Source organism: Ambystoma mexicanum, chromosome 12 (assembly GCF_040938575.1).
Source record: "Ambystoma mexicanum isolate Mex_15411 chromosome 12, UKY_AmexF1_1, whole genome shotgun sequence".
NCBI lineage: Eukaryota > Metazoa > Chordata > Amphibia > Caudata > Ambystomatidae > Ambystoma > Ambystoma mexicanum.
Genome location: NC_090936.1, coordinates 124,853,273 through 124,880,459, shown reverse-complemented (window position 1 = coordinate 124,880,459; position 27,187 = coordinate 124,853,273). Strand labels below are relative to the sequence as shown.

The 27,187-nt window shown below is 42.4% G+C and overlaps 1 protein-coding gene across 1 annotated transcript in view; it reads left to right on the top strand.

Moving 5' to 3' along the window:
• SHISAL1 (shisa like 1) overlaps positions 1-27,187 on the top strand; it is a 798,077-nt gene that overhangs the window by 513,305 nt on the left and 257,585 nt on the right. The window contains exon 4 of the mRNA XM_069628146.1: positions 12,459-12,746. Within this exon, the coding sequence (XP_069484247.1) occupies positions 12,459-12,746 (288 nt within the window). The remainder of the gene's footprint in view (positions 1-12,458; positions 12,747-27,187) is intronic.

The following is a 27,187-nucleotide window of genomic DNA, read 5'->3' as shown; positions in this document are numbered from 1 at the left end:
ATTACCGATCCTGAGGGCAGGTATGTGATTGTATGGGGACACATCGAACAACAAGAGTTATGCATAGTGAACACTTACCTACCTAACAACAGCATCCTGGCTTCAATGCACGACATAACCACTCTACATAGAGACAGCCTTTTTATTTGGGGTGGTGATTTCAATTGTGTGCGGGACCCCACGCTCGATAGGTCGCTACCACCGCCTACCACCACTATGGCTGCCTCAACAGCACTAAACACGCTGATAGACAGACTAGAATTGGCTGATGTATGGCGAGAACTCCACCCCCACACACGAAATTACTCCTACTTCTCATCCCCACATGGCCTCCACACGAGGCTAGACTACATTTTTATCAGCAGGGAACACCTATCCCAGATGGAAGGAGCAGAATACTTAGGAAGGACAATCTCAGACCACTCCCCCCTAATGGTAAATTGGAATCGTGCCGGCCCCAGGCCCCCCATCCCTATGTGGCGTATGCCAATAACGGCCCTGAAGGACCAAGCATTCCGAGATGTACTGCAGGATACGATAGACGACTACATAGAACTAAATAAGGGAAGCGTAGACTATGTAAGCACGGCATGGGAGGCCTTAAAAAGGGTGACCAGGGGAGAGATACTGGCGAAAGCAGGTGGCATCAGAAGATCGCTACGCGAAGAATTGGAGCTGGGCGAGGCAGAGATTCAGAAGCTTAGTACGGACCCCAGAGACCCACAACAGCACGAAGGCAGACTTTGTACACTCCGCGAGGAATGCTCAAATGCTTGGAGCATGCTCGCTAAATTCGACTCTGCCACCAGAACGAGCAGGACGCACACAGAAGCAGATAGACCTAGTAGGCTCCTGGCCTGGCTCTGCAGGAAGGAACATCCCTGACACACCATTACCCTGATCCAAGACGAACAGGGTAATGGTCTTTGATGTCCTAGGTGTTAGTCTTAGCAGTGCACAGTGGTGGCGCGAGTTATGGTTGCTTAGTTGACCATAACTGGCGAATTTCAGGGGTTTTTCAGTTTTACTTGGAACCATAAGGTCTCTTTATCAAAGATTTTTCACTAAATTTCATAGGTTTTTTAGTAGCGCAACTTAACCATAACGTCCCTTTAACAAAGTTTTTTTACTGAATATATATATATATATATATATATATATATATGCAAATATTTCACACTACAACTCTCAATATGATATGATATAAATAACCTATCATATATCATCATATGGAGAGTTGGAGCGTGGAATATTTGCAAGGTCTTTTGAAGCAGACCTCAAGCATGCTGAGAGTTGTAGTGTAGAAGAACTAAAAGGTCATTGCAGAACATGATTTGCGCATGCTGAAAGTTCTAATCGACAGCAGTAACCATCTAATAGCGTTGAAAAATTAAAATACCTTGAAGCATATTTTTAGGCGAAGCGAATAGTTGTACATTGTGCAACATTTTCTGGCTATTCTTTGTCAGCGTTTCATCACACAGACAGATCAGTATGGCCACATTACGGTTTTGCATCCATGGTCATTTAGCCGAGTGAAACAACTGGTACATTTGTCCAAACATGGTAAGTAGTTTGGATCTGTGTGATTATCGTGAAAAAAGAATACTGAAACTGAAAATAGCGCATTTTTGTTTCTTTTCTCTCATTTCAAAGCAATTATATGTAGGGGAGACCGCATGCAGCCCCTGCCTCATTCTCCACATACATTATTTCTTAAACTAACCCCATCACATATAATTGCATAGAAATGCGCAGTCAAAAATTCAGCATTTTTGGGCTCTGCATTTTTGCTGCGGAATTATGGGGTGATACCAGTGGTTTGGCATGATTTATGAAAGTTGCCTGCACTCCCCGCTTCATGTGCTTCCCATATATCTGGTTTTGTTTCTAATCCACAGGAAGAAAGAGGTACCACTCACCCTTCAGGCCCCTCTTATTCTGTGCCTGGTACCAAGAGGCGCTAACAGCCAAGTGGACCATCCTGCCACCTATATGACACTTTTATTAATTTTAAACACGCTTAATACCAGCAAGTGGCTTCAAAGTGCAGGGTCGGGATTTGAACCTGTGTTGTGCTGCGTTGTCTTGCTTCAAAGGCAAACGTGTTTCCCCTGAGCTATCCTTCCTCACTAGAACTTGATAGGCAGATGCCAGCAGAGGGATAAAACAATGCATCAGACATTAACTTGGTTAGTTTTCTGCTAGGTACTAAGATTGGACTATAACCTCTGTTAGCATTATGCACGCTCTTGAATCATTTAAACACGTATAGCACACTTTAAATGCCACAAACAACTAGTGAACAGCCATCTTACTAACAACCGGCTTGTGCAATACCACCACACATTTATGTGTTGCACCCACCAGGACAGCATGGAAACCTCCAGTGGAGGATGACACTGTTTCACAGCCCAGCTAACTCAAGGCACATGACACTGTTCACTACTTTGTGTAATTTAAATATTACTTGTTTATTATTAATGTACCGCTTCTCTTAGGAGTGCATGTTAATTGTAATGTTTCAAACCACATCAAAATACAATAGCTGTCATCATCATTCACCTACTTTGATCTTTTGGGGATTCATATAGCAGTACATTTGAGTTTATTTCAAATACAAGTTCATGAAACTGCTACATTAAAAACAGTATCAAAACAAAAATCAAAATTAAATAAAATCAAAACAAAAGCAGCAGAATGATCAAATCCTGACAGTAGCCCAAAATGTCTTTCTCCAATTGGGATCATCCTAACCAGAGAGATTTCAAGCAGCCAATAGATCCTTGAATCTTTAACTTGTAAATGATCAAATTTGCCACACAGCATTGTCTAAAATTAATAGTCCCAATATCGCCAGTAAAAGTCATTTATGAGGGGCAATATACCAGTTACAAAAAAGAACATACAACTACTTTTTTAACCAAACCACTGTCAGATCTACAAAATACTGTTTGTTCTTTATACAAAACTTTTTTTTTTTTTTTTAAATAAAGGAAAGTTGATCAAATTGAATAATCATCTAAATTCGGCGGCACAACTTGATGAGGTAGATAAACTTCAACTCTCCGTTTGCACTCCGAGGATATGAAAATAAAATGTTGCTTGCTTTCACAGAGTTACCATTAATTAAGTCAAGATATTTACATAGGTGAACAAGAGCCACTTCACTCCGGCTTTCTTTAACAAACAAATAGCCATACAATATCCTGTACCTTCTCCAAAATCAGTACATCCTTAAATATTGACTTAATATATTAAAGTAATAAATGGGCAGGAGCATACTGACGTTTAAATGAAACAGGAATCAGTTTGATCTCATGATATAATTGCTCCTCAGTTGTCAAAGATGCTACTCCCAATGCTGCTTTCAAGAATGTATGTTCTACGAACAAGGGATACAGATTATTTGTTGCCTATACGACTGCACTGTACTGAGCAATACCTATTGATTTAGCCTCATATACTTTTAAAGCAGGGAGCAGCATCTGACTACCATGTGATAGTTAGAAGTGCAAAGTGCTCATGTTTTATGGATTCATATGAGACCCAATAACATCAATCTGTGGGCATCATGATCTAGTTTTGGAGAACCTAATTGCTACATAATCGAACATTCTCACTTTAGAGAACACGATATTATCCACATAAAGCGTTGGTGTTTTCTTTGGTAAATTAAAATCTACGACTTGTATCTATTAAAAAGCACCACACTAGATTTAATAAAATCCACATGCCCATTCAATAGTTTCTGTAGTGCAGCTATCACTCTCCCTATCTACACCATATTATCTGCATAGGCTAAACACAGTATAAACCTATACAGAGCTTTAGGAACATCTTTTGTAGCCGTTTGCAGGAATTCATCAAACTCATTTAAATATAAATTGAACAATAATGGCGAGATCATGCATCCTCAACGTAAACCATAATTGATTCGACAGGTGTCAGAAAATAGCACTGCTGTCCCACATATCACAAAGGCTTCAAGTGTGACTGTAATTGGAGCTGTATTGTAAGCAATTCAGAATCAATACCTAACTTCTTCAAATGCCACCATAACAAGGGTCTGCCCACTTTATCGAATGCTATCAGTAGGTCCATAAATGCCAAATATATATTTATTTTATTGGTTATAGTGGGAACCTAGCTCAAGAGCAACAGAGTGCTATATTCACTTTTTTAACCCAATAATATTTGTCAACTACTAATAACAAATTAAGACACTGCTCTAGCAAGCCCAAACCAGGACATAAATCCAGTTGGAACTTGGGTAAAATATTTGACACTTTGATTTATAGAGGTTTCTATAAATAGATTTACCCAATAGCTTCAATGGACTGTCACTCAAAGATCTGGGTCGATCACAACCAGGCCAAGAGCAGGATCCTTTTTTAGAAATATGAATGATAGAACTAAGATGCCATGTATCAGGTCATTCCCTAATAATTAAAACTGCTTGAATGATGTTTAATAACAGTGATACCCACACCCCTGCATTAGATTTATAAAGCTTGCCAGGTACAACATCAGTCCCTAGAGCTTTCGAATAGCCTAACTGATTAATAAAATCAATCATAAGCTGTAATGATAGGCTCTCAGCCAACTGTTTAAGACTAAAGAATGATGTATCGGGTTGATATTCATAACGACTGATGATTTCTCGGCCATAACTTTATCTGGACAATGTAGCCAGTCATCTGGGGCTATATTTCCCTCGATAGCCTCATCTACTGGGTTTACTTTAGGACTCATTGATACCAACCGCCAAAAACATTTGGAATCCTGAGCCTTATAATAAAGTAAGCGTTTGTTCCACTTATCCTTTTCATAGGAAGGTTTAGCTCTACATTTATAATTCGAATGAGCCACCAAAAATGCTATATTGTTTAAATGTGTGTTCTTATTTGTTAACACCAGGTTTCTTTATGCATTTTACATTCTCTTGTAGTCCAATCGTATTTAGAAGACTTCACGTGTTTTTGGTACTTTGACGCAAGTACATTCTAAATAACATTATTTAAAGAAGTAAAGGCTTTAACATTCTATCTTTCATATTCATAGTGAGAAAGAAAATCAATTTTGAGAACATAATATCCGTGAATGATGTACTTCGATAAGCGGGATTCATTTTTTTTATAGATCATTTAACCCTTCTCCAATTATTAGTGGTAGTTGGGAAAGGAACAACGTCATTGGACGTTAAGGTAGGAGTCATTTGTCATACTCAAATAAATAATTCTCCCTCAGTCACAAGTCTGAGTAATAAAATATTCAATAAGCACCTCTAGATGGTCTATGAGTTGAGGAGCTGCCATTAAAAGAACATAAATTATATTTACATCAACAATTGGAAAGAGTTGTACCTTCTCTATTAATACACTGGGAGTTTGCCCCCATGCCCATAATTAATTACTATCTATATTATAACTGTGGACCCCTATACCAATTTGGCATTTACAACACAACAATCAGAATGGAGTAAGCCCATAAGGGTCAATTATCCGTTCATATAAATTATCAAGTTCATTTAGGCCCTTCTTTTGAGTATCAGCTCCTCCACAATTATTATATATATTAATAATAAGCCCACTTTCTCCTGGCACTTGTCTACATTTTATGATTTGCATATTACTATATGAATCCGATTGCAAACAAAAAATTGTAGCCAGAGAAACCTTGATACATCTCCCTGTAGGCCAACTCCTTGCAAGGGGCCAACAAAGGACTATCCAAAGTGCAAGTTTCCTGCAGGGGCATAATATCACAATAGACCAGTTCATGGTGTCGGTATTTGAACATCCCATTGCTTAAACAGGATATGTGGGTATACTCATTGACTGAACCAGATGCACCCATGGATAGAAGAAATACATAAGGGCGTTGGGAGTAACACATTGGAATCATTAATATTAGCACCATTATTAGAACTGGATTTCCTAAGATAAGCAAATACTTCTTGTTTATCTTCAATATTCAAGGGCCATGCTTCAAGCTAAACAAGACTATATGCAGCTCCCTTAAGGGCTCTGAAGCCAACTAAAAATGCATATATTGTCCGTTTGATAACAATTATAAACATCGACAGTCAGACTATCCACTACCCAATTGATCAACCAGGGCAAGATATGAATAAAACAAAATAAGATTCCCATCAATAGTCTGTGAAGTTGTAGGGTTATTCTTCTTGGCAGCAGTAGGTGCCATGCACGTGAACCTGCATAGGCAGGAACAAATATACACATTTTGTGTGATCATGGTGATACTCATGAAGGGGCTTACATGTATTTGTGCCTTTGCCAGATACATCAGCTGGTGGGAAACCAATTATGTCATTTCGAGAAATATCAGAGTTTTGTCAAATGACAAAGCAAACCACTGAAAACTGGAAGCTCTTTGTCAATGCCATTTCTATCAGTTGGAAAGGTTAGAAATGAAAAATACACCTACAGAACGGACAAACAGAGAAATATTAAAAATCGCCACATAAAAGTGACTTCAAAAAGGTGGGCCTCTTCTTGCACCCAAGTCGCTAATAGAAATGTGAACCCCTCACAGTAGCAATATACACAATTCCTCCCAAAAGTCAAAACCAAAAGAAAAACTGGAGGAGTACATACAAAGCTGCAGAGAATATTGCCCTACAAAATTCTAAAGTAAGAAAAAGATAAGGAGGATTAGATGGAGAAACAGAAATGCATAGAAAATTCACCTACATAAATAATCTACAAAAGAAAACTCATCATTCCACCCAGTTCACTCCAAGAAACTTCAATCCCTCCCAGTGGTAATATAGAATAGTTCACCTATGAAATTTACAGTGAAAAAGGAACAGTAGGTGAAACGTGTAAAACCACCCAAGAAAATCACCCAAGAAAATTCACATATAAAAGGCAAAAGTGAAAAGGGAATAAATAATATGCGAAAGCTAAAAAAATAATAATGATAATATGGACCATTCCCCAAAGACCCCCTGCCCGTGTCATCCCCAGGGTAATCTGCAACAATTCATTTGCAAAAATCAAAACGGACAAAATGAACCAGCAGAAAACATAAGCCAGCAAAGCGAAATTCACCAAAAGAAGCCAAAACTGAAAAAGCATAGGAAGAGAGAAATAAAGGAGCAGAAGAGAATTTTCATCTGCAAAAGTCAAAACAGACAAAACAGGAGAAGATCATAAAACAGCAGCAGAGAAAAAAGCCTACAAAACTCAAATGTGAAAAGTAAAAACCTAGAGAAATGGCACAGAACATTCACCTACAATATTCTCCTTGCACCCAAGTCTTTTGAAGAAATGTGAACCACTCCGTGAGCTGAGGTATAACCACCTAAAAATATAAAAACTGAAAAAAGAAGGGTACATTTAAAAAACAGCAGAAAAGATTCACCGACAAAAGTCACAAGTGAACCTAGAACAAATGGAGAAATCTAAAAAAGAAGCACACAAGTCATATACAAAGGTAGATAGATACCTTTGTGCTCCCAAGTAACTCCAAGAATTGTGAACACCTCACAGTAGTAACACATAAGAAAATGACCAACAAAAGTAAAAACTGAAAAAAATAACAGAAAGGGAATCATAAAGAAGCAGCATAGAAAAAGCACTTTAAAAATCAAAAACTCACCAGCAAAACTGAAAATAGAATAAACTAAAGAAACATACAGTAGAAAAATATAAAAGAGCGGCACAGCTTCACCTCACTGATGAGGCCCAACAAGGCTGAAACACGTGTATGGGGTTGCTGTTGGTACTCTCGTTCAGAAAGCAATTGCCATAGCATTTCGGTGCTGGACTGCTCATGTGGGCGGGACAAAGACTGATATGCAAATGGATACTTCCCATCTGTGAAAGGTACAGTGAGCAAAAAGCAGATGGCTGCGAACTCTCAAACTGGTTAATAACCACTGAACAGGTTATCATGCCGTGTTCTTTCGAGAGAGGGGCGCCTGCTACCTTTTTTGTATTTTTGGAAGGAACTTGGGCTTGGTCACCCTAAGTTACCTGGGGGCAACCAGACTTGGATTCCCTGCTCACTGTGCTCAGAGAGGCACAGCTTCACCTCACTGATGAGGCCGAACAAGACTGAAACACGTGTATGGGGATGCTGTTGGTACTCTCGTTCAGAAAGGAATTGCTATAGCATTTCGGTGCTGGACTGCCCATGTGGGCGAGACAAAGACTGATATGCAAATAGATATTTCCCATCTGTGAAAGGTACAGTGAGCAAAAAGCAGATGGCTGCGAACTCTCAAAGTGGTTAATAACCACTGAACAGGTTACCATGCCATGTTGTTTCGAGAGAGGGGCGCCTGCTACCTTTTTTGTATTTTTTAAAGGAACTTGGGGTTGGTCACCCTAAGTTACCTGGGGGCAACCAGACGTGGACTCCCTGCTCACTGTGCTCAGAGAGGCACAGCTTCACCTCACGGATGAGGCCCAACAAGGCTGAAACACGTGTATGGGTTTGCTGAACTCGCATTCAGAAAGGATTTGCCATAGCATTTCGGTGCTGGACTGCCCAAGTGGGCGGGACAAAGACTGATATGCAAATGGATATTTCCCATCTGTGAAAGGTACAGTGAGCAAAAAGCAGATGGCTGCGAACTCTCAAAGTGGTTAATAACCACTGAACAGGTTATCATGCCGTGTTCTTTTCGAGAGAGGGGCGCCTGCTACCTTTTTTTTAACATATAAAAGAGATCTACAAAAGTAGACCTCTTCTTTTGCCAAAATTGCTCCAAGAAATGAGAACGCCCGTCACAGTGGTAGCATATAAAAATGCACATAGAAAAGGCAAAACAGAAAGAGGAGAAACCTAGAAAAGCAGCACAGAAATATAATTTGCAAAAGTAATTTACAAAAGCTGACGTTTTCTTGCACATAAGTCTCTCCAAGAAATGTGAATCCTTAAACAGCGGTAACAATTGATCTACATAAAGAAAAAAGGAACAGGAGGAGAACAATTAAAAAACAAGGAAAATTCTCCTGGAAAGGCAAAAGTGAAAAAAGGAGGGAGAGAAACAAGAGGAGAAGCATAAAAAGCCATGAAGAAAATTAACCTACAAATTTCACAAATGAAAAAGACAAAAGCAAACATTCAAACGCACCTGGCAAATTCACCCACATAGTCAAAACAGGTTGGACCCTCTTTTCTATCCCTGCTAACTCAGGACAGGAAAACTTTTGAACGCACCAAAAATTCCTTAAAAAAATTCTTTGCTGGTGCAAACATTTGCCAAAAGCAGAAGAATTAAATCAAACCTGAAAAACAAAAGAAAACCTCTTTTTACTTTTTAAACATTAAAACAGAAAAACAGCAGAAAACATTGACCTACAAAATTCAAAGCTAAAAAAGAAATAGGTGGTGGCACATGAAAAACCATCAGGGAAAATTCACCCATTCGCTAAGTGGTTACTTATATATAGTAAACATCATCCACATATAATGATGTTATCCAGCAACCTGGCAAACTTTCCCCATTTCACACTTGCCTTCATGACACTTAGACCTTGACACTGTCAGTGCCTCCCCAGTATATTCTCCAGAGCTAAGCCAGGTATAATTTTGGAGCAGACCAGAAAATCAGATTACACAGCTGCATCAAAAGCAAAGTTCCAACTGAGGCTCAAGATACGTACTTACACACATGGCCGCCCACCCACACGCATTTGCCTACATACACCAGACTAAAACACAAAGCACAACATCTCTGCTATCAGAATGCAGCTATATCCTACTGTATTTGTATTTATTTATTTGTATTGCGCACCTTGCCCGGAGGCTTGCTCCGACAATACGCCTGGTCTACCTGGACACATAACGAGTCTCTCGTGCTCACATACACTCCTGAGCACCTCTCTGCACCGATCCACCTGCCTGACCATCATGGGTATCTTACTGGGGCTCTACCATCCCACCAAACTCCCTATTGTGGTTAAATGCACAACCAGATTCTAATCCGTCGGACAATTTCCCCATACCTTGGACCTTGGTCGATCAAGGGTGTTCCCCCACAAGCTGGTTGAGGTCATATTAACCCGATAAAGGCACTGTATAAATGACCTAGTTCTACTCAAAATGGAAAAAAAGTGAGTACAAGTAAAAACATTAACACACAACAGAGAAAAACCAAGAACATTCACCTACATATTTCATCCACAAAAGCCTTTTTGGTGCTATCCCCAACTACAAAAAGCATGTGTTCCCAAGACAACTTTGCCTTACTACCAGGCCAACAAAATAAACTTGTGCGACTAAGACTGCTTTGCATATTGTAGGTATGAATAGGGTTTATATAGAATAAGTTTGAATTCTGATAATTTAATAAGGCTAATATGATCTTGCCACTAGTAGCTACCAAATATCTTAATAGTACAAGATGGTGTTATTTGGCCAGATGTGAATGTATAATGACGTGTGTGTAACACTGCTTTGGTATGCTCACACACCTACACATTTTACATGTACCCAAATCGATTTTGACATACACACGCACCTATAAAATTTGCATGTCCCTCACACTACTTTGGTGTACCCCTCTGCCAATAAAATGTCTATATGCCATACATCTTTCGCTCTGTGTCCTCTTGGTCTTCTCCTGGTTTGGTGTGCTGCCATCCTCCACCAAAAATCCCTAAAAAATCCTAACCTAATTTTCTAACTCTAGCTATGCCCTACTGTACATGTAATACTACTGTAACTTACACCCCAACTATTCCCAGGCTCAACGCCACAGGTTTCCTTCCCAAACTATCTAAAGGAAAAGCTCTGTAATATTACTCTTGCATGAGCCAACCCAAGCTGCTTTGTGCACCCAATTGTGTTAACGTTCTAGTTTTGAACATGTATTGAAAACAAGTCAAGCGCAATGCCCCTTCAAGAGTAAACCAAACCAATCAGACTTTGCCCCAGCCCAGTAATCTGATGCTGGTTGGTTGGGACACAACCTCTGTCATTGACTCATTCCAATTGGCTGACACTTTCAAAGCAGCAGGTATCATTCACAGCAGCTGCTCATAATAAACAATTGGGTTTTAAAAGAAAGTCTCCAGATGTGAAAGTTACAACCATTAAGCATCAAGCCAAAGACAAAGTATAGGGTTAGCGGTTGTGTGACCTGTTATGGGTGTACTCTGGTCTTACATCTGCGCCTAGACCAGAAAACACTGAAAGGTGAACAAACCCTAAAGAAGTGTGAAACAATTGGTGAAGCAAACCTAAAGGTGGGTCAAGTGAGCCCTGTATTTTCTTTTTGAACTTTGAACAGATGAAACCAACATGAGTGTTTTGTATGAACTATGATACATTTGAACTTGGCAAAGGGAATCCCAAGACCTCCTCTTTATGTGAACTATGATAAATTGAACTTGAAGAAGGTAATTTCAGAACTTGACCGGACACTATTGAAGTGAATCTCTATTGGAACTGCATTCCACTTGAAATAGGGAATTCAAGTAGAACTCAATCTGAAAATAGCTTAACCTTTACTTTTTAACACTTATATTTTGCTGAGAAGATTCCCCCACTCTGTTTAGCTATAGTTGTGAGGACATGCATAGGTTTTGACACAGACAGTTTCTTATTTTGGACTTACATAGACTTTCCTTAGTTTTGTTAGGTAGGAAAAATCCCACCTTAACATAGTGCTAGTTAGGCGTTACGTCATCCTGATCATTAATACAGTTTTGTTTGGAACTGTAAATCTGATGTCTGTGCCATCTCTCTTGATCCCATGCCTGCCTCACACTGGTTCACCCATCCCTATAGGATACAACCAAGCAGCAGTAACATGCAACATGTTTCAAAGTAAAGCATAGGAAATAAAGCACATTTCTACAATGGACTCTTGCCATGATTATATGGTTACATTGAACTGTGGCTGTGCCTTTGTGTACTGGCGACCGGGCATTACAGTCACACAATATATTGGTTGCCCTAGGAAGCAGCCAATCTAAAATGTGAACTTCTGAAGGAGTTTGACTTTCCTTGACCTTTAGCTACTTGATGATCACATAAATCCATGCCTTTCAATGATGGCAAGTAATTATGGACACAGACGTGTTGCATAAACCATGTGCTTAGACTCTGCTCCACACAAACCCTTGCTTTTGCATCTGCAGGTGTAGTACTAGCATTATGTGTGACATGCTTTTTTGCAGTTTCTTGATTAAGTATTACCAGATGATGATGTGTAGCACACAATTTCTTTTTGCCAATGGTATTTGTAGCTTATTTGTCGTGATGGAGCATTGAAATGAAATAACTCCATAATTTATATATTTTTAATTATTCCATTACATGTTGTATTCCAAATGTCACAAATGAGACATTACTTAATTGACAGAGAGCAATGCATAATTTATGCCGCACGTATGTGTTTCCATTATTAGTACAATCTCATAAAAATTGAAGTATTGCAAAATATTTACTTCTCATGTCTCTTCTATTTCTTGCAGCAATTACAGCGCGCTGGTCGGCGTATGGATCTATGGGTTTTTTGTCGTCATCTTGCTGGTGTTGGACTTTCTGTATTACGCAGTAAGGAACTATGAATTTTGCAAGTTTTATCTGGCACGATGGGGCATACAGGGCAAGTGGATGCAGCCGGAGCAAGGCGAGTGGAACAGCCCTTCCCGGGACACATGCCAAGTACAGACTCATTCTCAAATGCCCCAGGCTCTGCATACATTAAAAGGAGATCCTGGAAGCCCACCATTGATGTCTTTTCAGACCTCAACCGCCTGGTAAGATTCTGACCCGCTTGATATTGTGAACACTTGAATGAAAAACCATGCCCTCTTGTCCTATCTAAGTGGGACGGCTCATTTCATGTTTCTTTTAGAACTTTATAAGTTGCCGGTCCGGAAACAAGGGTGTCGTAAGCTCACCAGCACCCATGTTTCCGGATTCACAAACTCTGAGTCTGCCTGCTGTGGCCACTGTGCCCGACAGGTCTGACCCTGCCGGGCGCAGCGGCCAGGGTAGGAAGAGCGGTCACGGAAGCACCGGCACCGTTAGCAATGATGCCGGTGCTTCTGTGTTCCCACTCCCATGGGAATGGGGACTTAAATGTAACCAGCGCTTGACTTCCTGAGCCGCCGGACTTGGAATCTCCCAGTGGCACCGGGAAGTCAGGCGCCGATAACATTTTACAAGTCTGTCGGCAACCCGCTGGTAGCACCAGCAGGGTTACCGCCGGATTCATAATAATGCCCCTTGGCTTAATTGATGTGATGCAGGATTATATTTCATGATTGGCAATCATTCACAATATTGGTTTGGTATTTGTATTTGTTTTATTTGTAAAGCGCAGCCAGGCCCGTGGGCAACCGGGCGCATTATCTTACATACAGTTTACAGGACGTTACAGTTACATACAGTAGATCAGGTATGTATAGTTGAACACGGCAGGAGACTCTAGCTCTCCCCATTTACAAACATGGTTACAGGACGTTACAGTTGCATACAGTAGATCAGGAATATACATTAGAACAAGGCAGGAGACTCTAGCTCTTCCCATTTACAAGAAGGTCAGTAATGGTAAAATAAATAAATAAGTAGGGAATACAATACATACAGGAAAGCAGAAAATAAAACTAATGATCTAAGGAGGTTAGACTGTCATTGTGTCCATGTCCTGAAGCCAACGTTTAGTGTTGCGCTTGAATAAGTGGAAGGAGGGTTCAGATCTAAGAGAAACAGGAAGTGTATTCCATAACTTTGATGCCAATACAGGGAAGCTAGCACCTCTCGAGTTATGGAGTTTGAATCTTGGTATGGTCATTGTATGCACTTGGACTGCTCTAAGTGGTCTTGAGGACGTGTGTGACGTGAGTTGCTTAGTAAGGTAGTCTGGAGCGTGGTTGTCCCTAGCTTTGTGTGTTAGAGCAAGAGTTTTGAGCGATATTCTGTGCTCTGCCGGAAGCCAGCGCAAGTTGTGTCTAGTCTCAGAGATATGCAACTTCTTAGGGATGTTGAGGGCTGCCCTGATGGCATTATTCTGAATTACTTGTAACTTGTTGATGTTTTTGTGGCTAGTACCTTAGTAGAGGGTGTTACAATAATCAATTTTGGATAGAACTAGAGTTCTAGCAAGATTAATGCAGTTAGGTGTGGTAATGAAAAGCCTGCAGGCGGTGATTAGTTTACAGGTGTATGCGGATGATGTTGCAACCGCATTAGTTTGTTTGGAGAAGGATAGGGTGGCGTCAAGGTAGATGCCAAGTATTTTAGTGTTGTTGGAGACGGTAATGGAGTTACCATCCATAGTAAATGATTTAAAGGCTGTGTTTAGTTTCTTCAGTTTAGGGTGTGTATCATGGAGTAGCAGTTCAGTATTTTCGTCGTATAGACAAGGACCATATTGTGCCATCCATGCTTGTATCACTGAGTAGATTTCGTTGAGGGTTTTGCTGTCAGTTGCATAGTCTCCAGAGATAGGAATGAGTATCTGGTTGTCGTCCGCATAGTTAGTATACGTGACACCCAGATAGTCAAGTATGTCGAATAGAGGCTTCGTAAAGACATTGTATAGAGTAGGGGACACACAAGAGCCTTGCGGAACCCCACAGGGTACTGGGGAGGGTTCAGCAGAGTCAGTAGACGAGAAGACCCTCATAGTTCTGTTAGCCAAGAAGGAGCTGATCCACGAAGGGGCAGAGTCGGAGAAATGTGCTGCAGATTTCAGATGGTGGCATAGCGTTTGGTGATTGACCAAATCAAAAGCTGCTGACAGATCAAGCAGTAGGAGGAGTGCTAGTTTACCATTGTCTTTTAGTACTTGAATTTGTGTGGTGAGATCTATCAGGGCAGTTTCCGTATCGTGTCTAGGTCGGAAACCGGATTGCCTCAGTCCCAATAGGTTATTAGATTCTAAGTAAGCCTGTATTTGCAGGTATGCTGCTCGGTCCAATATTTTTTATAAAAAGGGTACCGTTGTTATAGGCCTGTAGTTAGACGGTTTGGCAGGGTCAAGAGTCGTTTTTTTTGATTAAAGGAATGACCCAAGCGTCTTTTAAGTTATCAGGCACTACTCCAGTTTTGAAGGAGGCATTGATCAGGTTGGTGATAAATGGCGCAAGGTCATGTGCAGCTGCTTTGATGATCGGGGCAGGGCAGGCATCACCTTGGCAATTAGATGGTTTGAGTTTCCTAATGATATTTTCCACTTCCCAGATTGACAAAGGTGAGAAATTGAATGGTTTGCAGGTGGGCTCAAAGGTGGAGGTCTTACTCAGATATTTTTTGTAATCAGGGTCGGAGAGTAGCATGCATTTTTTCGCATTAATTTTAGATTGTAACAAAGCTATTTTATCTAAGAGAGCCTTCTGGATGTTAGTACACCATAATGCATCTGTGATACATTTGTCAACAGGGGCGATAGGCGATTCCAGTTCTTTTAGGATTTTGAAAAGTTATTTTGTATTTGATTCCGCTTGTATGATCCTTTTGTTATCGGTGTCTTTTTTAGCAAGTATAATGGCCTTTTTGTAGTTAGAAGATGCTAAAGTTAGCTCATTCTTATTAGTTACTGAAGGACACTTTTTCCGGTGTGCTTCTGTATTTCTCTTAGTTTTGCGCAATTCCCTAAAATGTGACGTGAACCACGAATTCAGATGACGTTGAGGTTTAGGTTTCCGTAATTTTAAAGGGGCGATAGTATTCAGTGCTTTAAGTATTGCCTGATTGTAAGTGTCCACTAGGACTGTAGGGTCCGATGTGGAAGTGTTATTGAGGAGGGGGAGTATTAAAGGAAGGAGTTTATCAGGCGTCCTAGTGTAGGTGGCTGGAGCAATGATTGGTGCCGGACATAGTGTAGTGGCTTTGATGGAAAAGGTTATTTTGTGGTGAACGGACCAAATACATGGTTCGTTAGATAGGAGATCAATGGTGCAATTAAAGTTGGTGAGCCAGTCCAATGTTCTTCCTTTGATGTGTGTGGGCTCGTGAATGATGTGGGTGTGACCAAGGTCTGATAGAGTGTTGGCTAGGTCAATGGCGTTAGTATTCAAGGGGTCATTAAGACCAAGGTTAAAATCACCAAGTAAGATTCTTTGTGAATTAGGTTTGTTAGTGGTGGATATAAGGGACACAATGTCATCAATGAATGTGGATATAGGTCCAGGTGGTCGGTAGATGAGGTGTACTGTTGCTGTATGTTTAGCTGATAATGGTAGTTTGATGGACAGGGATTCAGCAGATGGGATTTGTAAATCCTGAATGACTCTAATGTCGATGGTGTTTTTGAAGATGAAGGCGAGAACGCCTCCCTTCACCTGGTTGGTGTTTCTGTCACATCTAATAATAGTATAGTCATTGGGTATGGCTAGAGCCAAGGAGGGGCCAGATGCTGCATTTAGCCAAGTTTCCGTGACCGCAAGGAAGTCGAGCTTTTCAGAAGTTATAAAATCTGCAATGTCCAATGCGTGGGCAGGAAGGGACCTAGCATTCACTAACGCTGCTTTGATGAAGGCGTCTTTTGCAGGGGTTTTCTGCATTGGTAGGGGAATGTCAGGCAGTGTGTTAGATGCCGAGGTCGTTTCTGATTCATTAGTCTGGTTTCCTGGGATGTTTTGCTGACGCACATGTTTATTACACTTGTGGGGGTGAGGCTGGGGTGTTTTAGTCCACAATCGATCACCTAGTCTGAGGTTTCTGAGTATACCTATGGCACGCACATTTTCAGACTTTCAGTAGAAGCATGGAATAATGTATCCTTGTGAAAATACATGTGAGGCAATGTCCCTAAGTATCAGGTTATTTGTTGCTAAAAATATCCATGGCCTAGTCCAAGAACTTGTTTTGCAATTTGTAAGTAAGGTTACACTTGGGTGAATTATTGATGTGGGTATGCAGAGCTTGCGTACGACTCCTAATGAACACATTTGTTATGTGTAAATCTAAGTTAGGAATGTGTAATGTAAACATGAAACAATTGTAACTTAGATCCGAAGCTAAAGAATGATGTGCTCCCAGAGCACTTTGAGAGTAGTTCCAAGGGGCAGGTGCTCATCAACGAATAACATTGTGGGTATATAATGAAAAGCAGTGTGCATGACATGTACGCTGGCTAGAGGTATGGAAACTCAGACAGACATGAACTTGATAAAGCCAAACAGAAAGGGCACTGTAGTATTGTGTTGTGCTGCATTTTGCATCAGAATTGAACCAACACATCGGTCTAATGGCTTAAATTAATCGCCAATATTTACCACATGTGCTACATAAGATATAGCAGGCACCACCGCACGCAATGCCTCGGAAATAAGATCAATGGTAATATGGTAATGTAAGTAGTGCAATTAAAAGTACACCAACACAACACCCACCAGCACAAGAACTACCATGGGCGTCAAACATAGGAGGAAAGAAAACTAGACGAGATCTTGCACCTATCCTATATATCATTTTTAAGGTTGTGGAGAAGCATCCTGACACTGAGACCAAGACACTCTTTTTCTAACATTATGTGAAATTAAAATCAGGATGGCCTTCAGACCCCATTGTGTAACACATGTCACTGTTTATTTGCATGTCCTCATCCTACATCTGTCGGACTGAGTATACATGGTTCATGGTTAGAAACACTTTAATGTTAGGTTGTGGGGTTTGACAAAACAAATAAGCGTCATGCATTGAGTGCTTACTTATGTAAGCATAGAACCCTTTTATCACAGACATGTTTGTCAAATACAAATATCTGTATACATTGGGCCTCATTACGAGTCCGGCGGTAACCGTACCTGAAATTCCGGCAGGTTACCGCCAGACTCGGATTACCATTCCGCCTGCGTGATTCCCGGAATTACTGGGATATTACGACCCCGGTGACCCGGGAATTCCGGAGGTGGAATTCGGTAAATCCCCTTCCCCAATTCGGTAAATCGGGAAGTGGCAACACCGGCACCACCTCGTGATGGTGCCGGTGTTTCCACATCCGTCTGCAGGCGGGCGGTGTTAAGCCCGCCAGGTCAGACCTGGTGGGAATGACACCTCCCGCCTGAAGAATTCGAGATCACCCGGTTCGGAAACAACGGTGGCAGCGGGTTTACCACCACCATTATTTCCAGACCGGGTGACTTCTTTTAACACTTCATTTAATGAAAATCAAACAGGAACCTCCATTGGCGCTATTAGTTTCCTTTTATATTTTCAGAGTGTTTGGGACTGTCCATCATGGAATTCTTACCTTTTATCAGAATATATTTTATATGGTTATTTTATGTGCTTTGCGGGTGTAGCATTCATATTATGGCAACAATACATGTGCTATTGGATTATTAGAAATGGACATTGTACAATTGTATAAATAGCCAGTTTACTATGCGAGTGGAATTAATAATGTACTTAAAAAAAAGCTTTTTGGTAGATAATTCAGACTTTTCTTTCTCAAAATGTCATTCTTTCTAAGAAAAGGTTGGGCTCATATTAAAATTAGTGATATGTTTCTTCTGGGAGCACCACAACAATGGAACAGTATGCACAAACACCAATAATTAAACCAAAAAAAAAACATCATGAACTCAGTTGTAAACACATCTGCCTCGTCCTTAGATCCCATTCAAGACCAGTCGTAACCCCAACACCCACCACCGAGCATATCTATACCCTTTCACCTCACCCCACATGGAACATGCAACCTCAGTGGGATGGGTGATGGTGACATTCAGGCAAGACACCAGCGATGGCAACAGATTCCTCTAAATAGCACGCACCTCCCTCACCACTGCCAGATATCTGTTTTTTCTCTGGGAAAATTGCCATCTACAATGGGTGGGATAGCTCTGGCAAATATGCACTTGACATCGCAACTCTCACAGAGGGAGATCAACAACGTGAGTCAGAACGAGAGAGAGCAAAAGGGAGACAGAGAGCGCAAGCATGGGATTTGATTTGATAAGCTGGTTACAGCTTGCAATCTTTATATTGGACTGACTTGTATTTTAGACTACTATCTGTTGGACCAGGTAGGGCCCTTTGTAGTGCAACAGAAAAGTCACTTTGTTTCAAACTGGGACAGGTAGCCTGTCTATATACTAATGTGAGAAAGGTTAGCTCAGGGGCAACGGGCTCACCTTGGAAACAAGACGACACGGAGCAACACAGGTTCTAACCAATCGTATCATGTCTTGCACTACTGACCTTTCTGTATTTTGTAGTCATGCATTTTATGTTGTGAAAAAGGGAGATGCAGCTTTAGGAAAGACAGCATTTGTGTTTGTTCTAGTTTTATATTATCTATTCATTTCAACTGAATGTTAACCGTGCAGGAGAGAAAAATGCAGGTCTGCTGAACACAGGCAAAGTGTTACATGTGAACTAGTACGTGTTACAAACAGTGATCTTTCATTGCAGGTACTGCCTAAAGATTGTGGCAAATCGCAAACTGTCCTATTCTTAAACCCTTTATAAAAATAGGCCATCTGGTTCTGACAGAAAAGGGGACGCCTGCCTTCATGAGCAAATGATTTTGTTCTCAGAGGAGGAACTCCAGGCCCATCGGGAAACTTGTTAAAGCGTATGTGCAGTGGGCAACATAGGTATTTCTAAATCGAACACAGAACGCATGTGGGTACTGTCAGAAAGAAAACCACTGTGACCACATTCTTGATAGACCTCAATGAATTGTCTGTTTACTGCCGTGAATGCAACAATCATTGAATTGGTGTTTTCTATTTGTGTCAGAGTACCTTTTCCATATAACTTTTTAACGTAGTTCCAAATGAATTGTCCACACAAGCATCTGTCCTCATCACCCCAGCAATCGTGTTCATAATTAACATATTACAATTGTAGACTTTAATGTGCCTCTGAATGTTTGCCACGATTTGAAAGACAAAAAGATAAAGTGTGCAGTTTTATGTTTAGTGTTCTATAAGGAAATTGCACAGAATGTCTATTAAAAATCACATCAGAGGTCAAGTTGTATATGAATAGGTCAACCTATTGCCTGATACTACAAGTCAGAATGGCTTAAATTGAGCATGTTCCCTGTTGCATGTGAAGAAAAGGCATTACCCAAATGTATCTAAAAGATTTGCACGAATGGGAGATTTGACCGAATGTGGTCACTAGCATTAGTTCGATTTTTTTTATCGATTTGTGTCTGAAAATGCCGAACATGACGAGCTGGGGTGTGCAGGGGTGTCCCTCGCTCCACATATTCGGTATCTTCAGCCTCTGGGGTTGCTGGGGTGTCCCCCGCATACATAACATTGGCGGCGAGGGACAAATACCGCTTGGGCCACATTTTTTAATCAACGTTCAAAACGGGGGCTCAAGCTGTTACATTGTGGGCAGGCCAGACAAACTAAACGTTTACGGTCAGACAACGCACATCCGAAAAATATACCCATAATGCAGCATTGAAATTCTGTCAACTTTTAAGTTGTGAATTTTAATTCACCCGGAAACATATGTTTCTGCCAAGCTCTCCCTTAGTTGGCTGTTTGAAAACAAGCATTTCCAGGTCTTGCAGGGATTGATGGATGTGTGGTTAATAACGTTAGTGTATTTTCAGAAAGCACATAGAGGCCTTTAACCCGAAACCTTTGAAAGCATTATGTTTCACAAAGAATGTGCAACTGGTACAAGAGGACTCAGCAATGAAGAATAGATTACAAATGTGTGCTTTTTTCAACTTAAATCACATTTTCATAATCCACAGATGGTTTCTACTGATAATGATCAAGTCACATACAGATGAAATTCAGCGGATGTATAGAAAACACTGGGCCTCATTACACGGATGGCGGAGAACCATGGCGCTATTAGTAAAATACCGGCACCGCCTTGGCGGAAAGGGGAATTTCCGCCCCATTCCAAGGTTGGGGGGGCGGTAATTCCCCCTTCCACCATTGCCCTTCCCCATTCCCATTTTTGCCCCATAGGGCTCAATGGGAATGGGGAAGGCGCTAATTACGGTACCGCAAATTGCGGTACCGTAATTAGCTCCCTGGGTCCCTTTGCGGGTTGGTTTTTAACGCCTGCAAAAACCAGGCGTTAAATCCCCCAACCCGCAAAGGGACCTCGTAGTAAGGCGGTAAGGATTTACCGGTACCAGTATTTTACCGGTACCGGTAAATCCTTACCGCCATCCGTGTAATGAGGCCCACTGACTTTAGAATGGTGTCAGATGACAATTGAAAATACATCATCACTCGTAGTTTATTAAACATTTATATCATAGAAAAACCAAATACATATCTGGATTCAGTAGTAAATCATACATCAAGTGCACATAAGAATGATATATTAAAGTGTATATTTTATGCATAATTTGCATATTGTAATAACAACATCATGTATAAAGTGGTAGAATTCTAAATTAAATATTGGAATTCAGAATATTGTTAGGAATATGAATATTTTGTTTTCACCAACATCACATGCATGCATAGATTTTTTCTAAAAATTAATACTGCATTTCGATATTTTTTTTTCACTTCTGAGGGGCCATTAGTTCGTAGCCCATATGCCCTTATGACACATAAAATGCTATGGGCCAAAATAAGCAAGGAGGAGGGCCCTACAGGGTGTGGGAAAATAAAAGGAACCTATCACAAGACCACTTCAATCCTGAATGCTGTGTCAAAAGATGCTGGATTGGTCGAGTTTGCATCCTATGTATAAGGGCACAAACATAAAGCAAGAAGGGAATGGTTTTGGGAAAACAGAGAAGCAAAAGATCCCGTCTAGCAAAAGAGACAGAATTTGGATACCAACGTGGATTTTTCCATATTAGACTGGATACAGACCAAAGCAGTACCAGTTCACATTAGAGGGAATTTGAAACAGAGGAACAGAATAAAGGGAGAGCTTAACCACCGAAGCTGCCTGAGGCCAGTTGGTGTCCCTACCTGTGCTGTCCTTTGAAAGACAGAGTAAAAGTGAGTACCTAAATCACAGGATTATTTCGATATTTTCCCTAAGAATTAGTTAAATTGCATATACCATTTTAAAGTATTTTGAGAACCCTATGCGACTGTAAAAGGGAATACAATGCAAGGTGCATGTGCTTTGAGACTTATAATTACAATTGAAACCCTGAGGAGCATAATCAATCATTTGAGAACTTTGGGGTCTCAACAAGATGTAATGTGGAGAACAAGTCATCTGATTGGTGTTTGGCTGCCTGCCACTGTAAATAAAATACATTAAATCTATTCTTTATGGAACTCATTGAACTGGGATGTTGTGAGGATAAGCATAGGTCCTTGAAAATATTGAGTAGGCTAGCCTCCACTTTCCCAGTAGGCTTGGAGCAACAGCCATTTTGATAAATCGAATCATTTACAATGATTTGCGACAAAAAGTAGAAATTAGAGTTTAGTTGTATTTGTATTTTATTGTTATTTATTACACTTTACACCAAAGCACAGGACAGGATTAAAGAATTGTATATCTAGTACAGGCAATGAGGAAAAATAAAATAAGCCAGTTAGACAGAGAGAAGGTTGAGCTCAACATGAGAACTGAATAGAGGATAAGAAGACATGGAGAGAAGATGGAGTGGAAGCAGTGTTTCAGTGCAGCAGAGAAGCAAGACAAAAGAGCGGAAACCTGATTGAGCACAAGGAGGCTGAGGAACAGTATGAAGAATGTGGGAGTGGGAAAGACACAAAAGAAGACAAATATGGTAGGAGAGATTATGCACAGACTTTAAAGAAAATGACCAAGGGAAACTGAATTTAAGGTGAGAATGGAAAGGAAGCCAATGCAGAGGAAAGAGCAGGAGCAATAGAGTCGCAAGAGGACGGAGAGAATAGTAAACAAATAGACAAGTTGCAGATTGATTTAAGAGGACATTGACATTTTGAAAACCTTTATTCGACAACATGTCATCAGGTTCAAACATCTCAAAAAACATGCTGTTAATATAATAAAAACTGACACAAATAAGCATTAAAAGAAGAATTCATTCTTATCTCAAGTTATTAAATCAAGTTCTACGTTAAAAAGCGTTTTCTAGTCGGAATCATAAGGTGCAAATGCAAATATTGCATAAACCATCATCGCCCTCATCCACATAGGAGGACAGATGCTAAGACTAGGGGCCTCATTACGATCTTGTCGGTAAGTGAAAAACGATGCCGGTAAAGGATTACCGGCATCGCTTACCACTAGGGCCGATTATGACCCGAGATAGTGCTATTAGCGGCACCAATATCAACAGTGCCGTTAAAAGCGCCAAGGGCGCGGGCACGCGACTCCTATACCGGAAATACCACCATGGCGCTAAGTTGTGAACATTACGAGTCACGCGGACATGGAAATAACGCCTTTGTGAAGGCCGTAAAGTACCTTACTGTTATGGCGCTAATACCGCCATCGTGGACCAACCGTAAATGGCCATGTGCAGTGTTCCCAGCTGCAACAGGTGCACACAATCAGCACAGGTGAAGTCAATACAGACTGGGCAAGCACAAAAGGAGCACACCCCACCCCTTCCTACACACAGTTACACTCCACAATGAATCCAACACTACTAGCAATGCTGGGGCTGCAGGACCTGATTGCAGTGGAAGTGCCACAACAACAACTACAAGAAGTACAACAACAGGCAGCACAGAGGAGACGCAGGAGGAGAAGGAGGGCAAAGCAGGGCCAGCATACCCCACCAGCACAGCCAGTGCCACCACTGCGAGTGCCAGAGGGAATGGAGCAAGCTCATACCCCAAAAGCAGCCCAGACTGGACCTGACACCTGACCACATAATGCAAGATGTAAGCAGCCCTACCATGCGAATGAAGCGATGTCCCAACCATCCCACAGACATCTGCATGTGCACTGTACCAAATCAGACTGCATCCCCCTCAACAAAATGCAGCTACAAGCAATGACTATAGCCAATACAAACCCCAAACACCATGAACTGAAAGGCCAGTCCCCCATCACTGCGTATAACGGAGTCACATGAGGGTCAAATACATAAATACACCACTACACTGACACAGATGCCCAACTACATTGCATGACACCATTTGTTGTGCGTAGGGAGAGCATCATGAGGATGACATTAACGTTGCCAGGATGAAAGCATACAAATTACTGGACATCTGCAAGATCACAGAAACAACTGTCGTGGACTAACACAGTGCAAGGAACTGGACCCCCAGCGCACACTAGTCGATGGCATGCAAAACAGTCCATCAGAGGAATACACACATAGCACTCATATCGTGTGACTCCATTCATGCATGGAAATGGGCTTGAGATGAAGAAACAAATGCATGCCATGGTTTCACTCAATGAGGTCAAACATGATGAGTTAACTTACACATACATTGTTGCCCACATGCAGGTGATGCAGGCTATCCTTTGAAGCGGTGGCTCCTTACCCCAGTCCGGAACCCACAGAACAGGCAAGAGGAGGACTATAGTCGTGCCCATACACAAACCCGTGTGGTGATTGAGCAGACATTTGGCCTCTTGAAGGTACGGTTTCGCTGCCTCAGCAGATCTGGTGTGTCACTCCTGTACCGCCATGAGAAGGTGGCAAAGATTGTCATGGCATGTGTGATGCTACACAATATGTGCATCAGACGGAATGTGCCCCTGCCCCCTGACGCAGAACAGCAACCACCTGACGAAGAAGATGAGGAGGGTGGGGATGGGGCAGCACCCCAGGGAGGATGCGATGCACAGGAGGGACGTGACATGCGTCAGACTCTGATCAACAAAATCTTCTAGCACACATGGATGGGGGGTGTCACATGGGGATGGCACTTGGGGCACTGGGCGTGTCTGGGACATGCACACTGTAGACTGTTCACCAATAAAACACACGTACGCAATGAGCAATGTCCACACATGTGATTTGTGCATAACCAAAAAGTTTATTGAAATAGTAATTCTAAGTGAACACACCCACTCCCCCTCCCCCCTCAACTCCCCAACACACCCACTCCCCCCTCAACTCCCCAACCCACCCACTCCCTCCTGCCCCCTCAACTCCCCAAAGCACCCACTCCCCCCTCCCGCCTCCCCCCTCAACTCCCCATAACATGGTGTGGGTGACTGTGCTCAAGTGCATCATGTGGCATCTGTACACGAGGCCGCGTCTATTGGCGCCCCCCTCTCCCGGCACCCAGTGCACCCCTGTCTGTATGCCGCAGGTTCCTGTCCGATCTGCGGACGGGGCTGGTTCGGGTAGATCTGGCAGCCGAGGAGGAACTGGGCTGCTCACATGGACGCATGTCCCTCATTGTTTGGACTAGCTCGGAAAGTACGTGCCGCACTGCGGCCAGTTCGGCACAAATGTCCTTAGAAGTGGACTCGATGGCAGCCTTTACAGTATCATCACATTTGCACATTTCCCCCCTTGCGCTGGCACATTCTGCGACATGCTGTGTTAACAGGGATGTTAGTTGCTGTTGACACGTGATTATGTCCTGCATTGACTCCTGGGTTTTGAGGCCCGTGGCTGATGGTTCTGGCGTGTCCATTATGCTGCTCCCCTCCTGCACATCTGCTACTGGGCATGGAGTGGCCAGCCAAGAGTTTTCAGGAGATTGCCCCTGTAGGCCATTGTCATGCTGGCTGCACGGGGACTGGTAGGGGGAATGCAGGGGGCCAGTGGGGGGACCCACGACAACATCTACATCCCCTTCCTCGTTGTCTGAGCTAGCTGCGGTGGCAGCAGTCTCACCGATGGTGCTGCTTCCCGCTGACCCAGTACCTTCAGTGGACACCACCGGGCGGATGGTTGAAGTCGGTGGTGCCGTAGTGCTTGACTTGCAGCACATCGGTGCCGTGGCCTGTGATGTGCTGTGGGATTTTTGCTGTTGTGGGGGTTTGCTTTTTCTAGCTGAGGTGGAGGGACGGTGTTGTGGCTCTTCGGGCCTGGGCTTCTTGGCAGGTGTTGTGCCTGTGTCTTCATCGGCACTGTCCAAATGAGAGCCTGTGGTGGACCAAAGGAGCAAGAGGGTTAGTGATGGGTCTACGGAAATTGAGCAGGCATTGTGATGGCTGCATTCATTTTGATTACTAGATGGTGCACATTGGAGGCAGTGACATACAGGTTGTCTCCCTCTTAGGTGGTAGAAGCACGGAGGCATGTGGGTGGCTACAGAAAGGGGGTGCATAATGCATGTGTACAAGGTGGAGGTCAGCACTGCCTGTAGTCAGTCTTGTGCTAATGTGTCGTGTGGACCCTGTTAGGCATCAATGCACTTACCAAACATCTGGACATCATTGTGTTGAGTTTGGCATAGCTGGACTTAAGGCACCTATCTGCGTCGCCTGATGTCGGGGCTCCTCTCTCCATATCTCCGACCCCCTCAATGCTCTCCGTGCCTATGGTTGCAGCACATATCTCCTCCCACAGCTGCAGTTTGATGGGCGACTCAGCTCCTCCGCCAGTCGCAATGCCCAGATTCCTATTGGCCGCCAGTATACTCTTGACGCTGAGACGTAGATCGTCCCTCCTTTTTCTGCATTGTCTGGCATTGCGGGGTGTTGTGCCGACAGCACTGACCCTCTGGGCTACCATGGCCCATATGGCCTTCTTTCTCATCAGCGCCGGTCTGGTCATCTCCGTGGAAAAGACAACATCGGCATGCTCTTGGAGGGTTTCGGCCAACATATTTAACTCCTCCCTTGAAAAGCGCTCCTGCCGCAGCCGATCTCCAGTCTTTTTCAAAACTTTGGCATTGTGATGTGGAATGGGTGGTGTAGAAGGTTTGTGGAGGTTGTGGGGGTCAGGTGTCCACTGGTTGAAGAGGATGGCAATGGATTGTGTTTTTAAAGATGGCCGCCGTGCTCTTTCCCGTTCCTGTGCGGTGACGCAACTTCCGGATCCGCTTATTTACGGTCGCCGCTAATAGTGGTTCCTGCTAATTTCGGTTACCGCTATTAGCAGTGACCGCTAATGTCGATGGCTAGGGTGGCGGAGGTGCTATTTGCACGGCATACGATGCCGGTAAGTGGGGTTTTATGGCCTTTAGCGGCATGGCAGTGATTACATTACCGGCATGGCGCAATGATCGTGCCCGAGAAGTCGTAATGTGCCGCTTTTAGCAGTCTCTGGCCAGCATGGACACGTTAATTGCGCCATGCCGGTAATGGCCGTTACTTACCGCCAGGGTCGTAATGAGGAACGCGTTTAAAAAGAAAAAACCTTGTAATTCTAGGAGACCTATGCTCGCAGCCTAAAACACTATTAAATTCGGCACAATAATACAAC